The sequence below is a fragment of the Periophthalmus magnuspinnatus genome, chromosome 14 (genome assembly GCF_009829125.3).
Source record: "Periophthalmus magnuspinnatus isolate fPerMag1 chromosome 14, fPerMag1.2.pri, whole genome shotgun sequence".
Classification (NCBI taxonomy): Eukaryota; Metazoa; Chordata; class Actinopteri; order Gobiiformes; family Gobiidae; genus Periophthalmus; species Periophthalmus magnuspinnatus.
Window position 1 is genome coordinate 30,353,774 of NC_047139.1, and position 16,011 is coordinate 30,369,784.

The 16,011-nt window shown below is 37.1% G+C and overlaps 1 protein-coding gene across 1 annotated transcript in view; it reads right to left on the reverse strand.

The window, feature by feature from the left end:
- Positions 1 to 16,011, reverse strand: part of LOC117381009 (protocadherin Fat 3) — a 79,804-nt gene that overhangs the window by 60,657 nt on the left and 3,136 nt on the right. Inside the window, 4 exon segments of the mRNA XM_055226402.1 lie at positions 4,316 to 4,514; positions 7,563 to 7,681; positions 14,304 to 14,505; positions 15,457 to 15,591. Coding sequence (XP_055082377.1) covers positions 4,316 to 4,514; positions 7,563 to 7,681; positions 14,304 to 14,505; positions 15,457 to 15,591 — 655 coding nt within the window.

Consider the following 16,011-nt stretch of genomic DNA (forward strand, 5'->3'; position numbering starts at 1 on the left):
AGATGTTTAAATAACTGCATGGGAGTCCTCCTCGTACATGCATAGTCAGCTTCATTGCACACAGAGGCGTATCTGAATGTCACCTTGAGCCTGCTACGGAGGGCTAACTTCAATTAGGCAAATTAGGAGTAAATCAGGAGTCGTTAGGCAGGGGCGGTGCCTGTGCAGCAGTACATGAATAGTTTACAGCTCAGATAAAAAATCAATGATCTACGCTCTACAGAACTGCATCTGCCCCAAGTGTAATTAGACATCAGAAAAAAAAAAATTTAGAAACCCACAATTAAAACTGAGTGTAGAGAATGTATGAAATGCACTGATGGAGATTTGTATGTGAACATTACTATCATAAAGTGCTGTTATATTCTGTAATCCAGTTCCTACTGTTGCTGTATGTAAGGATAAATTGTCTGTTTAGAAATGCTGGCCTTGATCGTAAAACCAGCTTAACTATGCAAAATTGATTTGTTGTTAGTACGACAAAACCAATAGAGTCAAATAAAGGGTGTGCACAAAGGTCACACAGCCACAGAGTGAATCAGCAACTGCTTAATCATAACAATGTGTATTTGAGACACCATTATTAAAACTTAGAACATGTGTATTTTATCTGTTTTAGAAAGTAAAACAAGACTAAATATACAGTTTATTTAGTTACTTTATTCTCCCTGCAGTGAAATTTATTTCCACAGTTGTACATGGTGTATTTTATCATTTATACAGAGATGAAGAACATTGGAAGTTACTAACTATATAATTCTGACTAATAACAGGGTTTTGTGTGTGTGTGCTTCCCAAATACCAGTATTCATACTAATCAAAGTGGATGGAGCCTTTTCAACTCAGCAGCACTAACTAAGCTTCAACTGATTAAAATGTCAGCACAATTAAACCAGGTTTCATGCGAAGAGCAAGAGAGAGAAAGTGAGTAAACAGTGTAAAGTTCCAAAGTCTCTCTTCAGTACCTTCCTTTGAAATATTGCTCTTAGCCATCAAACTGACACTTGGAGAATGAGCATGACATTTTGAAGACTTTTGGGGTCATATACCACTCCATGCTGTCAGATTGTAAACATAAATCAATTTACTTTTTTTTTTTTTTTTTATTTCAAACCACAAACTGTCTACAAAGTTCAGTGCCTCTGTGAAGTGTGCAGTATTAATCATTTTAAATGCATCTCCCCCTCCCTCGCTCATGCATGTGTTATTACTCACTAATTGAGTGGCACTGTCAGTCACTTTGGTGTGAAAATTATGGTAATTATTATTCAAATTGAGAGCACTACCCTTTCAAAACTTCTGCAAGTATACTAAGCAATGTCTGTGGGTGTTGGAAAGATGCCTATAAGAAGGGTCCCCATTGCATTTTACAAACAATATTTTTTGTTTATCTGTAATGCGAATCAAATTAGCTAAAAGGACTGGCAAAATAATGTAGACAGCAGGAAAGGATGTGGCAGATGGCTTAACTCTCTCTTGTGATACAATTAAAAAATATATAAACACATACTGTACAACGCAAAAGCACATTGTAGATAGAAATGCAGTCCCAAACCACATAATATTTTAACATGTGCTGCTAAGAAGATGTTTAATACAGTCTGAATAATACATATGCCTAGTGTGAGAGAGAATAGTGGATTGAGCCCTATAGAGTTGTCCTCTCAAACACACTGTTGTAACCAATTAATTTCCTGATTAAAATGCCACTCCCCTCCTTCTGCATACAGGCACCATAAGCTCTTTGCTCTCTCACACATTAATAACTGTAAGAGAACAGTGCACCCCATTTTAAATCAATATTAGCCTATTCACCCTGTGCCACTTCACACCTCTACATATCCAATAGAATATCTGAGCATCTTTAATAAAAAATAGCGTATGCATAAAACACAGCAGGGAAACGATGGTGTGAGAATCATGTGCACTGTAAAAACTAAAATGTGAGATATTTGAATGACAATAACATCGGTCTGAACCAATAGTCATTTCAACCGTGTTCAAACGACTACCGGTACATCTTAATCCTTCATAGGTTATAAAAATCAAGACAAAAGTGTTTTTATTTTGGTCACTATCCAATGTATCTGCTAATTTTGAAAACGTGCATTTGAAAATCATCCATTTGAATAATGGAGCTTTCATGTGTAAATTAACCTCAATTAATTAGGCCAAATGCTTCCCCCTGTTTATTTGAGTTGGATGAACTTATTTTCCAGTGCAGTAGACCATGTGGGAGTTCTCTTTGGCATATCTGACATGTCTTACATGTAGGCCAGGCTGTTTGATTTTACATTGATGTTTCTTTGAATCAGAAAACAGGTCCCAGTAACTGCTCACATTTAAATATGTGGCTTTTGTTATTTCCCCAAACTCTCAAATCATTATCTGGGGCAAAGTCTTCACATTGTTCTCTTTTTCTCTATATTTGAATAAAACATTTTACCTCTTCAATAATTATTTCATGGAACCTTCAAGCAGAGCTCATACTGCGAAAACTTCAAGATATTACTGAACATCAGCTTTGGCAGCCCAGTCTGAAACACGTCTCATTGTGCTGCTATCAGCTAAAGCTACTGAGAGGTTGATGCGCTTGTAAAGCATTGACACTTTGTAAAAAAGGGCCAAGTTTTAGTTGGAAATATTTGACATCAGCCAAAAAAATCTAATTTGTGCAGTGGGAATAATGTGCAATGACAAAATTAAAACCTATTTTAGACATATACTGCCATATTCCCACTACTAGCAGTACTACTACTACTCTTAGTACCTACATACTCTGCTTATTCCCATAGCTGGCCAACTTCTGTTGCCTTTAATACTAACTCAAAATAACCAATTTCACTGCACTGAATTGCGGAACAAACAAAAAAAAAATCTAACATTTCCATAATTACCTGGAATATTAGTCCCAAACCTTTAACTACCTCCACAATCAACTTTTCAACAACAAAACACGCACCTTAATTGAAAAAAATAATAATAATTCCAGTGTTGCATTCTCTTTCCCTTAATGAGTTATAAGCACTAATCACCCTCACCATAATCGACCTTCTACAACATAATTGATTATTGTTTCATGAAAAAGGTAAAAGAAACAAAATCAGAAAATCATGTAATGTGTAAAAAAAACACTTTTACACCTTCACTTAAATACTGTCTGAATTCCACATGTATTTCTTACAGTGTCAGTTTAAATGATCCTTTCCCCTGGGCTATGTGAACATCACATTACAAGCTCAGACTCCTTAAGTCAGCCTGATCCTATAGTCACAGGCTTATGGTAAACCCAGGAGCGCTTGGCACAACTTTGGACTCAAAAGTGTTTCAAATCCTATCTAATACTCCGAGAAACCTTTAACCAACTTTAGCTTGGCACTTTTTACATTTTTGTATCTCACTAAGAAGAGTATAAAGTTTCTCTTGCAATACATCATATATAACAGAAATGAGTAACGCCATGGTTGGACTCTAGGGACCAAAAGTAATGAAAAAGAAAATGACTTTGGCTAATATACATTTTTTATACACTGGAAAAGTTTCGGTTCTGATTAGAAAAAAACTTGCCCACACACCAATTTTAATAAAGAACCAAGTGCAATAATTTCATCAACTGCAAAGTGCTTACACGCCAACAATAGTCAGACACAAATATTAGTTACAGTGAGTCTGTGGGAATAGTCTGTGTGTGCAGAGACGGATGTCAACTTTATTTGTGGAGTGGGCGGTCTTTTGATTTAACAAATGTGTGTGAATGATGCAACAGTATTCACCGTGTAAAGTGGATTAGAAGACCTCCCAAAGCTTTGTGGTTTGGTGTTGCATTATGTGGAAATAATAACAATTTACCCATGCTATACTCTAACATAAGTTGTTTGCAATTCATTTTTACAATGGTTTAAGTTTAAACAAAGTTGCAAATGGTTGCTATGGCTATATTCATTAATATTACTTAAATAGCTTCAAAACAAAAGCAATATAGCTGGTTCACCTGTTAAAAGGAAAGTCAAGTTTGATTTATGGTGACTGATAAATTCAACCTGGGCAAACTATTGTGTTCAAGAACATTCATATTCATAAATCTGTATTATTATATTAAAAAACGCATTATAAAGTATGAGGTGGCTAAAGCAGAGTGACTGAATAATAATGTGTTATGCTTTACACTGTGGTTATCATTCATTTACAACCAAGTTCAGCACTATTCATGCACCCCACATTCAGGCATAGTCACAATAAAAGGTTCTGTGCATCAAATAATTAAATAGAAAAAATAGTATTAGTTACTAAGTTATTACGAGGTTATTGCTCTCACCTGTTTTGGGGTTCATAGTGAAGAAGTTCTGTGGGTTGCCGGCGCTGATGCGGTAGGTGAGGCGGTTGGGCATCGCTGTGAGGTCAGGGTCCTGGGCCTGGATCCAGATCACAGACACGTCTTTGGGAGAGTTCTCCATGACGACGGGATGGTAGATGGGATCTGACGTCAGTGGGGCATTGTCATTAACATCTTCAACCTTGGAGAAGAAAAAATATAATGAAATTACTGGTCTATATGCAAATTAGAACAAAAGATATCGAGAGTGGGAGAGATATGCTGAGATAATAGGATAATTGTTCTCATGGAAGACTGATAAATGGCACTACATCAAATAATGATTCAGTCATAATGCAAGATAATTATACGAAAAATAAAAAGTTAATATACACAACTATCACTGCTGCTACTACTAATGTTACTGTGGAACATTGTGGAACATTCTCTCAAGAAAGCTCCATTGAGATAAGCAAGTGTCATCTCCTCCACCAGAAACGTTACATAGTGCACCTTTGAGGGATTTACTTGGACATTGCAACCTTAGATCTATGAACTGCATGCCTTGTATCTATTTTAGTCTGCAATTAATAGACTAACTCCAGCTCCAGATCAGGTACTTATTTTGCTATCAATCACAAAATGGAAGTTTATTTAGCAGAAAATGCCACAGACGTCGAGCGTTAAATGCACTCCAAATTAATTTCTTTTGTGACACATAGATCTACGATATTTATGGCAAAAACGCAGCATTGATTGAGTGTTTGCCGGGAGCTGTGAGCGCTGGTGCACTTGAGCAACAGCACCTGCGTCTGATTAATCTCTTTAGTTTGGTTCGAAGGAAAGAGGCCAAGATCCCTACGCCACACCTGAATTCCCCCAAGCGGCGCTCGGGTTTGTGTTTTCATACGCTGTTGAACTCCGGGCTGGAGGAGACTGAACTGTGGTTAAGGCAGGAGAAATGATGTGTGAGTTTTCCACTGCTCAGAAATCAGGATTATTTAGAGCCAAATAAAACAAAAAGTGAGCCACACAAATCCCCCTGGTGTAGCCCACCTTCTTAAAACAGTAAAGCTATACATCATTATGAACGTAATTAGATCCTCACAGGGTGACAGCTGCTGCTTCATTGTGCTAATAAAGGACACAACACTTCGGACTATTAACTCAGAGGCAGACAATGGAAAATATCAAGTGTAATTAGCAGTGCATTTAGAAACAACTGAAATCACTTAGATTTACAAAGAAGCTATAATTGTGACCAATGAATTCAACTATATATACGATTTTAAAGGTGCACTGCGCATAGGCCTGTCATAATAACACATTTTGAAGCACAATATATTGCTACAGAAAATATTGCAATAAACGATACTGAAATGACTTTAAGCCACTGACACAAAGCAGGATAACTAATTCATTAATAATCAGTCAGATAACTTATTTATTCTCCCCTCTACAGCTCAAATCTGACCTTCTTCTATCAGAATGGCAAAAATCTACAAACTTTTGCAAAGAAATTGTACACACAATAAACACTGAGCCCCAAAATATATTGTTCCAGCTTTCATTGAACAATAAGTCAATATAGTAATTATCATAACTGCACAGCTTTTCTTATCACCATGGAGGTGTTCTTACTTTGCTTAGAATGTTCCACAGTATGGCATTTAATGTATCTATCTCCATGGAGACAAGAAATTGACACCACTAGGCCAGAGGAAAAAAAGCCTGCCTTCAAGATATTTTGGAGCAATAAAAACACACCCAATTTAATAAATACTTGAGAGACAAGTCTAATGCCATACTGTGGAAAATTCCAGATAAAGAGAAAAAACAGTAGAAACTAGCATTAATTAGTTATAACATTATCTAGCACAAGAATATACATAATGTCAAATGGTAACTCGATGTGGCCTGTGATTAATTAAAATTATCAGGGTGTTATTTCAGTTTTGTTGTGCCCAGTAGGAAATGTGTCCTCTGCATTGGACCCACCCTTCACCCAGTGCCTGTCAGGAGCAGTGAGTGACCTCAGTGACTGTGTGAGAGGACGGTTTGTCATTGTCCTCAAACAGATGTCCCAGTGTCTTTAGTGTGTCTCTTGTTGATGTTGGGAGGACACACTGCTTATATTGGAAATTTAAACAGATACTTTACAATGGCACTGGTCACTTTAATGTGTGTTTGATGATTTGCCAATTCTGTTCTATGGTTGTATTAAGTGTTATAAGGTAAATAATTAAATATGGTTGTAATTGAAGCACACTAGCTAAACCCCTAAAACCATCCACTAAGCCCTAATGAAACCACAAAAAGTAGAAAATCGTTCTTCCCTGGGTACATGCATTTACAACTAAAGCCATGTATGTAGTAAAGATGCAATATGTATAAGCATGTAGCACGGTACTTATGTAGAGGAAGCTAAGCTATTTTTACAGTAGTAAGTACACATAGTATATCAATAATAGAACAGAAAAGTACGGTTTCATCTTTTATGTCACTTTGCTTTTGATCCTTTTATATAAAATGATTGAGCTTTTTTGAAACACTTCCATTACTCCTTGCACAGTACATTGTTAATTTATCACTGACAATGATATTAAGTGGATATCCAAATGAAGACAAGATTTTCACATTAAGTGGCCATTTTAATCTTGCTTTTTAACGAGGAAGGTGGCACCAATTTCACTATAATGAATATTAAATGTTTAGATTTTCAGGAGAAGCTGGCTGCAATGCAAACTCCAGTCCCAGATAGGGGCCTGGGTCAAGAATCAAACGTGCAACCTCCATTCTAAGCGGTAGGAGCATACAACTCTGCTATAGTTCCCCCGGAACAATAACATAATGCAAAATCAATCACTACGTCATTATAATATATCACAAACCTAAACTAGTTTCAGGGTCATGTAGAGTGAAACAAATGGAAATAGACACACTAATCGTCATAATATTATGGCTGTAGAGTTATGTATTTTGTGCACTTGAAAGCCCTAAACTTCTTTACAATGCACGCTTATCGCTAGCTAGGCAATTTGCAAAGAAGTATTGACTCATTAGTGTTCCTATGCAGAAATCCTGGCTCATTTGTGATGCAGTGAGTATACACATTTGAACATGATACAGTAATTCAGTCACTGTTTTATTCTTTGGTTAAAAATAGATCAAAAATAGATGTAAGTACTTGGGTATGCACTACGAAGTATGCTGGAGTAGTGTTTGATATTGAAATGCAAAGCGTGCATACCTGAATATAGACTTCGATAGCAGCAGACAGAGGTGTGACCCCCCTGTCTGTAGCGTCCACTGTAAGCCAATAGGAGTCTTTGCTCTCACAGTCCAGGATAGCAGCTGTGTAAATCACCCCTGTTCGGGCAGACACAAAGATAAATGCAGTTGTTAGGCAGGCTTGAAAATACATATATATTAAATCCTGGCTACAGTGGGTGTCTTCAGTGAAATACATCAAAAAACATCTCTAGAGATGCTTGGGAATACTTAAGTTGCAAAAAGAGGCAAGGGACAAATTTGGAGTAAACTTTGTGTCCTGGCTGGCTTCACTGACTTTCACAGGCATTATGTTTAGTCACCTTCAATGCTTCGGCTCTTTTGTGGCTAATCACTGCTGACCAAACTGCTCTTGTTGCTATTGGAATAGTGCTAAACGGACTAGACGCTGACCTTACGCCAATAACATTCCACACACATACATAAAGTGGCTGGTGTGTTTCACAGCCTTGAGGAAGATGAGGGGCTGACAGCACTGTGACCTCTTGAGGGCACACGAACAATAGGAGACAAATAAGCGTCTTTCTATCAGAGTAGGTTTTGTAGAGCTGTCCATGTATATAGAGAATAAGAAATGACAAGGACTGGTGCAAGTTCATTCGTTACGATTCAGGGGTCACCGACAGCTTGTCTTGATATAATGCAAGAGACAGCCTAAAGATACCACTGTACATTCAGTTACAGATCTTAGTGCTGCATGTTATGAGAAAAACATGCCTGTTACTGTAAGAAGGGTGATATAATTGGTTAAATTTTTAGTAAGGGTGAGCAATATGCCAAAAAGTTCATATCACAATTTTTTAGCACCTAGAGCACAGACTTTTCATACCCTATTTTTATGATACTTAGCTTTAGCAGATGACGAACAATATTGTACATACTTTACATTTAGGGACTGTCTGCATCTACCTGTCTCTATTTCAGAGCTTAACCAGTAGCAGGAGTGGTAGGGAAAAGTGTAGGTGAAGCAATAAATGTCAATATGAAGATTTCACCAAACTAGCATATTGTCACAGGATTCAGATCACAATTGAAGTTTTGTCACACCATTTTAATATACAAAATGGGTAAGTAAGTATAAGTAAAGTGGAACTAGATACTTGTGCTCACCAAGTAAACTATTCTGGATACAGTATTGTTCCTTAGAAAATTGAGTGTGCCAATATGTAAAAAAAAAATACAAATGTGGTATTTGTTCAGCCCTACCAATTACACCTCACTTTTTGAAAGACTGTGATTATTACAGTGACTAATCCTGATTTTCTAAAGATGTAGATGTACTCTTTTGTTCTTTTTGTTACCTTTTCATTTGGTGACCCTGTACTCAATTTGAGAGAAATTATCAGGTTATGCTTTAAAAGCTCCATCTTTGAAAAAGTTTATTTTAAAAAGATAGTAATTACTGTAGAAAGATAATACTTGTCCTGTCTCTTGCCACTTAAAACTGTAAGTATTGTAATCAATCTAAAGGAATAGACAAAAGAATTAACAACATCAATGTGAATTCACCATTTGAATGTGCTTTCTCCAGTTTGACATTTTTCATACGCCCCACAGCGAACAGTTGAGTGCTCACTGACAGGAGGCGTGAACATGGCCTCTTCACATGTTTCCTATGCTTCCTATGTCTGTACAAATAGTGTGTGATTATGACACTGCAGGTCCAAACAACAGGCCCTGTGCATAAAGTGTTCTCTCCTCTTGCTCTCTTGTCCTTGACTATGTCCTTTTCAAGCCACATCTCATCTCCGTCAGAGAGACTACAGAACAGCGCTGGCTGTTTCAAAAGCTCTTTGAACTTTAAGACCGACAGACACCATTCACTGAATTCAATATAAATCTGTCTTGACAGCATCCATTCTCACCATAAATAACACACTTCAAAGACTGAACAAAAAATTGAAGGGTCACGGCGTGTTTTCCAATGTAAGAGTGCCTGGTCTCCTCAAGTTTACATCTGTCTCAGCGCTCCAACAGTTCAGAGTCTGAAAAACACATTTTTGGACTTGCTATCTAATTATGCCACGATATCGAATAATCAATCACAAGATGGATGGAAAGTATGATGCATAGTTCCACTGTGTGAGTGCAGGAGATAAGGGGGAAACAGAAAACCGGAAAACCAAATAAAAACCCACTAAATTTCACAGTTGCTGGATACATTTCTTTATAAAAGGCTAGTTTGTCTCTGACTTAAGGAAAGCTTCATCCTGCTGTGACAAATCCAAGACCATGCAAAAGCACTAATAGCAGAGCACTGGCTTCTGTCGACGACCCATGAGAAATTGCAGGGTCTGCTTCTCCCCTTCCCAATGACAAGAATACCAATTTTTGTTCAAAGCTCGAGAGTGCTAAGATTTTAAGCCAGAAGAGATCCCACTTATCATTTGATTGATACCCTCTGCACTTCCCACCTGCATTAAAGTGAGTCATCTGAAACATCTAAATATCAAATGTGAGAAAGAAGGGATTGTTCCAGAGCGAGCATGACATACAGCGCCAGTGTCATCGGGCGCTCACAATCTGCTGACCACAGCAGCACATCATATCCATGGAGGAAGGCCATGCATAAGTTAAAACATCCGTTAACTAAATGGATTTCTTACCCTTTTTTTCTTATTTCTGCCCTTTTCACAATCCCTCATGCACTCTCACACATGTACTTACTGCAGGCACTAAAGTCAGCACAGGGCCTCTCAACATGGAAGACAAATGCAAGGAGGAGGACAGATCAGCGATGTGCCTGACAACTCTGAGTATTACACCACAATACAAAATAACACAGCACCATGGCTGTTTTCAAATGCTGTCATTGAATACTACGGTAAAAGACTCATTTGGCAGCAAAAGAAATAAAGTAAAATATTCAGATTTATTAAATCAAATAAAAATAACTTTATTTATCCATTAGGAACTTCAGTAGCAGATACAGAGCGGTAGGGACAAGTAGGGACACTTATCTCTGATATTTTGGTACACTTCCCCTTTGAGTAGTTTCACTGAAAACAGACTCAATGTTGATATCAAGAAAAACTTGAAACTGATTTTTTATACAAAAGAGTGAAATTTTTAAAACAAAACAGAAGATTTTAACCATCCAACTTTGTCCTGTATGTATTTTTTTTCATACAGTATTGATACCTGTTTAAATGAGTATCTAGCTTCAATACTAGTTTTAGTATCAATCTGGGAATTGATTAAAACTCCATACATGACAAAAAAGAATATCACACTTAATATTCTTACAGTAATACGAGCTCCTGTCCAATAAACAAACATTTTCACTTTTTTATAGCAGAGATAAAAACAATAGCTGCAACTTTGAAGAATTTGTGATAAAAGTCCAGGGAGGAGAACACTTTTTATGTACTGAACTCCCCCTGCACTCTCTTCCTTCCTCTGCCTGCATCACTTCCACTCCCATACTCTGCTTTCTGCTCTAACAAGCACTCTGATTTCCCCAGAAAAATCTGTGTAAGTTTCTTAATGGTTACTGGGGTATTAATAGGGAAGTAAATAACACAGTACGCCATGTTTTAAGATCTTTCTAGATCAGTTAGTGTTAGTGTTCTCAAACTGTTTTATTTGTACCTACCTCTCAAGTTTTTATGTTAAGGGACGTATTTCTGTATCAGTAACAGTATTTCTGTACCTGTAACAGATGGGTATTTATCTGAAATGGATTCAAAATAAACTACTTGATGGATCTTGATGGACAATTTTGAATGTGTTGGACTGACCTAAAAATTACTATCAAGTGGCTGAGTTTAATTTGAGTTTTTTTTAGCTAACTGTAAATGTGGAAGGTGGTGTCTAGAAAAGCACCAATCACACCATTATTATTGATTATATTGTTATTTGACTTTCACACTAAACCAAAAATCCATCCTCTAAACCAATGTATCTCAAACTTGTCACACTAAGTACCACCTTAAAAAGATTAGTTTTTCGTTGGACAATCACATCTATAATCAAGATGTAACCCAAAGGAGGACACAGTTGAAAATGAACTCTATATCAATACAAACATACAAATATTGTACATCACCTGAAGGAGCTTGTATCACAGTTTGAGAAACACTGCTCCAAACCAATTAGTCAAAGAGATGTCTTCTAATCCTACACTTGGTTCAAAGCAGTTTAGACATTCAGGGCATGATACCCTAGAAATCCACTTGCTTGACCAGCCAGGCCCTTCTACATTCTGTTTAAATCCAGAAGAGTCTGAAATCAGACCACAGAGTATGACAAACCACTGTCCTAACCAGGGATGATTCAACTACAGCTGCTAATTTGTAGCGCGTGCCTCTCAAATGCAGAAGGCATCTCCTCTCAAAAAATCTTGTATTATGCAGAAGAAATTATACAACTTCTTTTACCTAAGATAAATAAGAGTGTATTACTTTGATTGTGGATTCTACAAAAAATCTTGCAGTTTCCCAGTCCTCTGTATTGTTTTTCTTTATTTTCTTGTTTTCCTTTTTACTCGTAAGCCATTTGTTTTGTTTGCTTTGACACAAATGAATCATAAGTTTCTCTGACTGGTTAATCCACTTGTCAATCACAGTCATCTAAAACTGTGGAGACAGGATACAGTCGAATACTCATACGTCTTTTTAAAAGTGTTGTCAAAGAATGGTTTTTGTCTGGTAAGACACTGCTCTACACCATTGATCCCAATGTTACCGCTAACTATCCAATCCTGCTTTATAGCACACTTCCCTTAAACCATGTTCCTCTTTTATCCTTATTCAATCCCTCCTCATTTTAAGGCAAAAACGTTTTTGAGAAAATGTACATCTCCTGGGGTGGTACTTGATATGAAAAGTTGGACAATCCATCCCAGTTCTATCAGTTGAGTACACAAAGATGAAAATTATCCATGTGTAGAGCAGGTCCATTGCGCACTATATTGCTGGTGCTCTCTCAGAACTGTAGTCAATACTAATTAGCCTAGTTAAAGGTCAAAAAAGGCCTCCAGTGCAAACGCCAAGTACAGTACAGTAGGGACCAGCTTCAAACAATCGGTATACCCATTTATTATAGGAGACGTGCCTGTGCTGACACTTTACTAATCACTGAATGTAATTATGTTGATTGAGAAGTGTCTAAAGTCGAAATGAACTCCTTGCTGTATGACCAAGCCTATCATGCAGGGAACAGAGAGGCAGGGAGTGAATGGTAAAACTGATTGGGATGCATGCAGTGTGAATTTTTCAGCACCATGGAGAGAGGCACACAGAGAAGAGATTAAGGATTAACTCTGAACACAGATTTTAGCAATTGAGCGTTTTGTTAGTGTAAACTGTTACCCCCTGCCCAAAATTACATAATACCACTTGAGATTTTGACTTTATGAAATGTTAGCTTAGGGTTATACGGAGGGAAAACTACTGCTGGAAATTCATAGTTTTGGCAACACATTTAAAATAGATTGCATTTATTGGATTGTAAGAAGTTAGCTTGTTTTTTGGTCATGGATCAATTATTGACCAACTTTGACCCATCTGTACTTTTGGAGTGTAGAGTGTTTGTAACACAGGGGTCTGGGAATGGCTCCTTTTGGCTTTCTATAAAGTAATGACTGATTGCAAAGCCGCTAACAATTAAACTAGCCGAGTACTGTAGTGTCCACTGTCTACATTAATGGACAATGTGGAAACAGCAATTCAGTCAATGTTTAGCAAATCCAATAAGAAATGAATCAGCTTGCCCAATGGAGATTTATGTGTTTCACCTATAATACACTTTATGCTCTTTGAGGCTAATAAACTGGTGAAGGACTCAGAGAAAGAGCAAATTGAGTTGCATCCAAGACCCATAAAGAGTCCAGTTTTTCAAGTGGACTTTTTATGTATCTGATTCTTTGAAGGCTAAATCTGGGAATGGTGCTTTCTGCTCAGCCACTGCAGGACATTCTGAGGCATTCACGTCCCTTTTGTGGGTCAGGCTCCTTAAATAAGTCACAAAGTTTACATTTTAGGAAGGACAGGAGGAGGAGTCCACTGGGGAGGGAGCCTTGATCAGTGTTATCTGCACAGGATTGAACGTGTGGTACAAAGCTGCCTGGGGCCGCGCTAGTATAGCTGCCACTCTGGCCTCATTACAGTAATGATCTCCCACGTGAGGCCCATCTCTGCACCAGCACTAAAATACTCCATCCTCTGTGTTCCTGTGTCCTCCACCAAACAGACACACCAGAGACATGCAGAGGTCTGGGCATCAAGGAGTTGCTTCAGTCAAACAAGCCCAATTTTTAAAGAAAACATTTTTAAAGAATTTTTAAAAAGGGTGACCAATATTAGCAAAAGGCTGTTACAAGTCTAGGATGAATGTGAATATTTTTTGTGTAATAGCAATATATACCTTCAACTACTTTAATAGTCAGAGTTTTTTTAGATCCAACTTTTTGCTGACAATAAAATGCCTGGTTAACAATCTTGATTTATTGATATAGGCTTTATGTGTTGTCTCCTGAATCATATTTTATAGTTAGTTACTATGAATGAAATATAGTCTCAGGATGACATTAGAAAACCATTCAATTATGTTATATTTATTTTATACATAATGTCACAACTTTTTTTTACTGTGTTGTATAATATGATCATCTTGCATGGTTGACGTTTCAAGTATAGCAATCTGCATTATTGGTTTTCACTTTACGTAAATACGCTATAGGATCGATCTTGTGTCTCACCTGTGTCTTCATCAATAGTGAAAGTGCCGAGCCCGCTGCCTCTTCTGACAGAGTACCTCAGCTGCCCATCGCGCCCGCGGTCTTCGTCCTGAGCACTGACTGTCAGGACACTGGTGCCCACGCGACTGTTCTCCTTCACTGAGCCCCTCACAGCAAACTCAGGGAAATAGGGTGCATACAGGTTCTCATTCACGTCCACCACCTAAACAGAGGAGATGCAGTTAAACATCATTTGACAGAGTACATATTGGCTCAGTGGGATAAGAATTATGCCCATTCAAAGTCCATGTCCAACTCATTATAAATTCTAATCTGACCAAATGCAATTTACATGGGAATAGTGAAGTTGGTGAATATAAATTAGATATCATACAGTAATATATTACTGGGCAGAGTGTTTTGGGTATGTTGATTTGTGTTGTGAAACAAATACAAAATACAATATAGTAAATATACGAAATCTAACTATTCAAATGATTGTCTAAGATAGGAAGTAGCACTAACAAATAGGGAGCAGGATAATTGATCCTGTTACAGAACAGTGATGACAGTACTGTACATTCTAACATCAAATCAACAATCAATCAAACTTTATTTCTATAGCACCTTCCAACAACCAAAGCTGACCAAAGTGCTGTACAACATTAAAAAAACACTATTAAAAACAATAAACATCATACAAATCAACAGAGCACATTACACCATTAAAATAAAGAAAGTGTCACAGGGCCACAGGTGTTAAAAGCCATTCTAAATAATAAAGTTTTAAGTTTGGCTTTAAACAGAGGCAGGTCAGAGATGGAACGTAACTCAATGGGCAAAGAGTTCCAGAGTTTTGGACAGTGTGCTTGAAATCAGTCACTGCATTTTAGTTCATACTAATAGAAATGGGTTATGAAATATATTACAAGATATTATATTCATGTAATATTAAATTGCAAAACTATACTTGTATTAATTATTTTATTTTATGTAATAATTTTATTTTATGACAACTTATATATTCCCTTTGTCACTTTTTCAATTTTGCAGCCATTAACACAGTACTTAGTGCAGCACATTTGAATCAATAGACAAGGCACAGCTACAGACTACAGTAGTGGTTGTTAATTGATGAAACTGCTCATTAGAAAACAGTGTGTGTGTTACTCACCTCCACCTCCACAAATGTCTGTGCACTCAGACTGGGTTCTCCCCGGTCTTCAGCCAAAACACTCAAGTTGTAAAACTGCTGTTTTTCAAAATCCAGCTCCATACTTATCCTCAAAGCTCCACTTACAGGATCGATCTGAACAAAACATTGCAAGGCCATGCATTAGAAACAGCTAATAAAGGCTGTTAAGTGCCTCTCTATACAATTCTAATAAAACACTGTGAAAAGTAAGACTAGACAGCAAATTTAGAATGCTTAGCTCAACAAAGTGGCTGTGGGTAACACTGAAAGGCCACACACAAGTCACAGAAAATCAAACCCAGAACCTTCTTGTAGTGTGGCATGAAGTCCAGCCTCTTAAACGAGGTTAGTAATGATACAGTCTAATAATACACCCTATTAAATATGGGCTTATCCAAAATATATAGGTCCATGTTGTTGTTGTTTTTTTTTTTTTTTTTTTTTTTTTTTTTTTTTTTTTTTTTTTTTTTGGAATTGCAAACTTTAGGAGTGAGCAATGAGGCAAAACACTGATATTATTATTATTATTTTTCT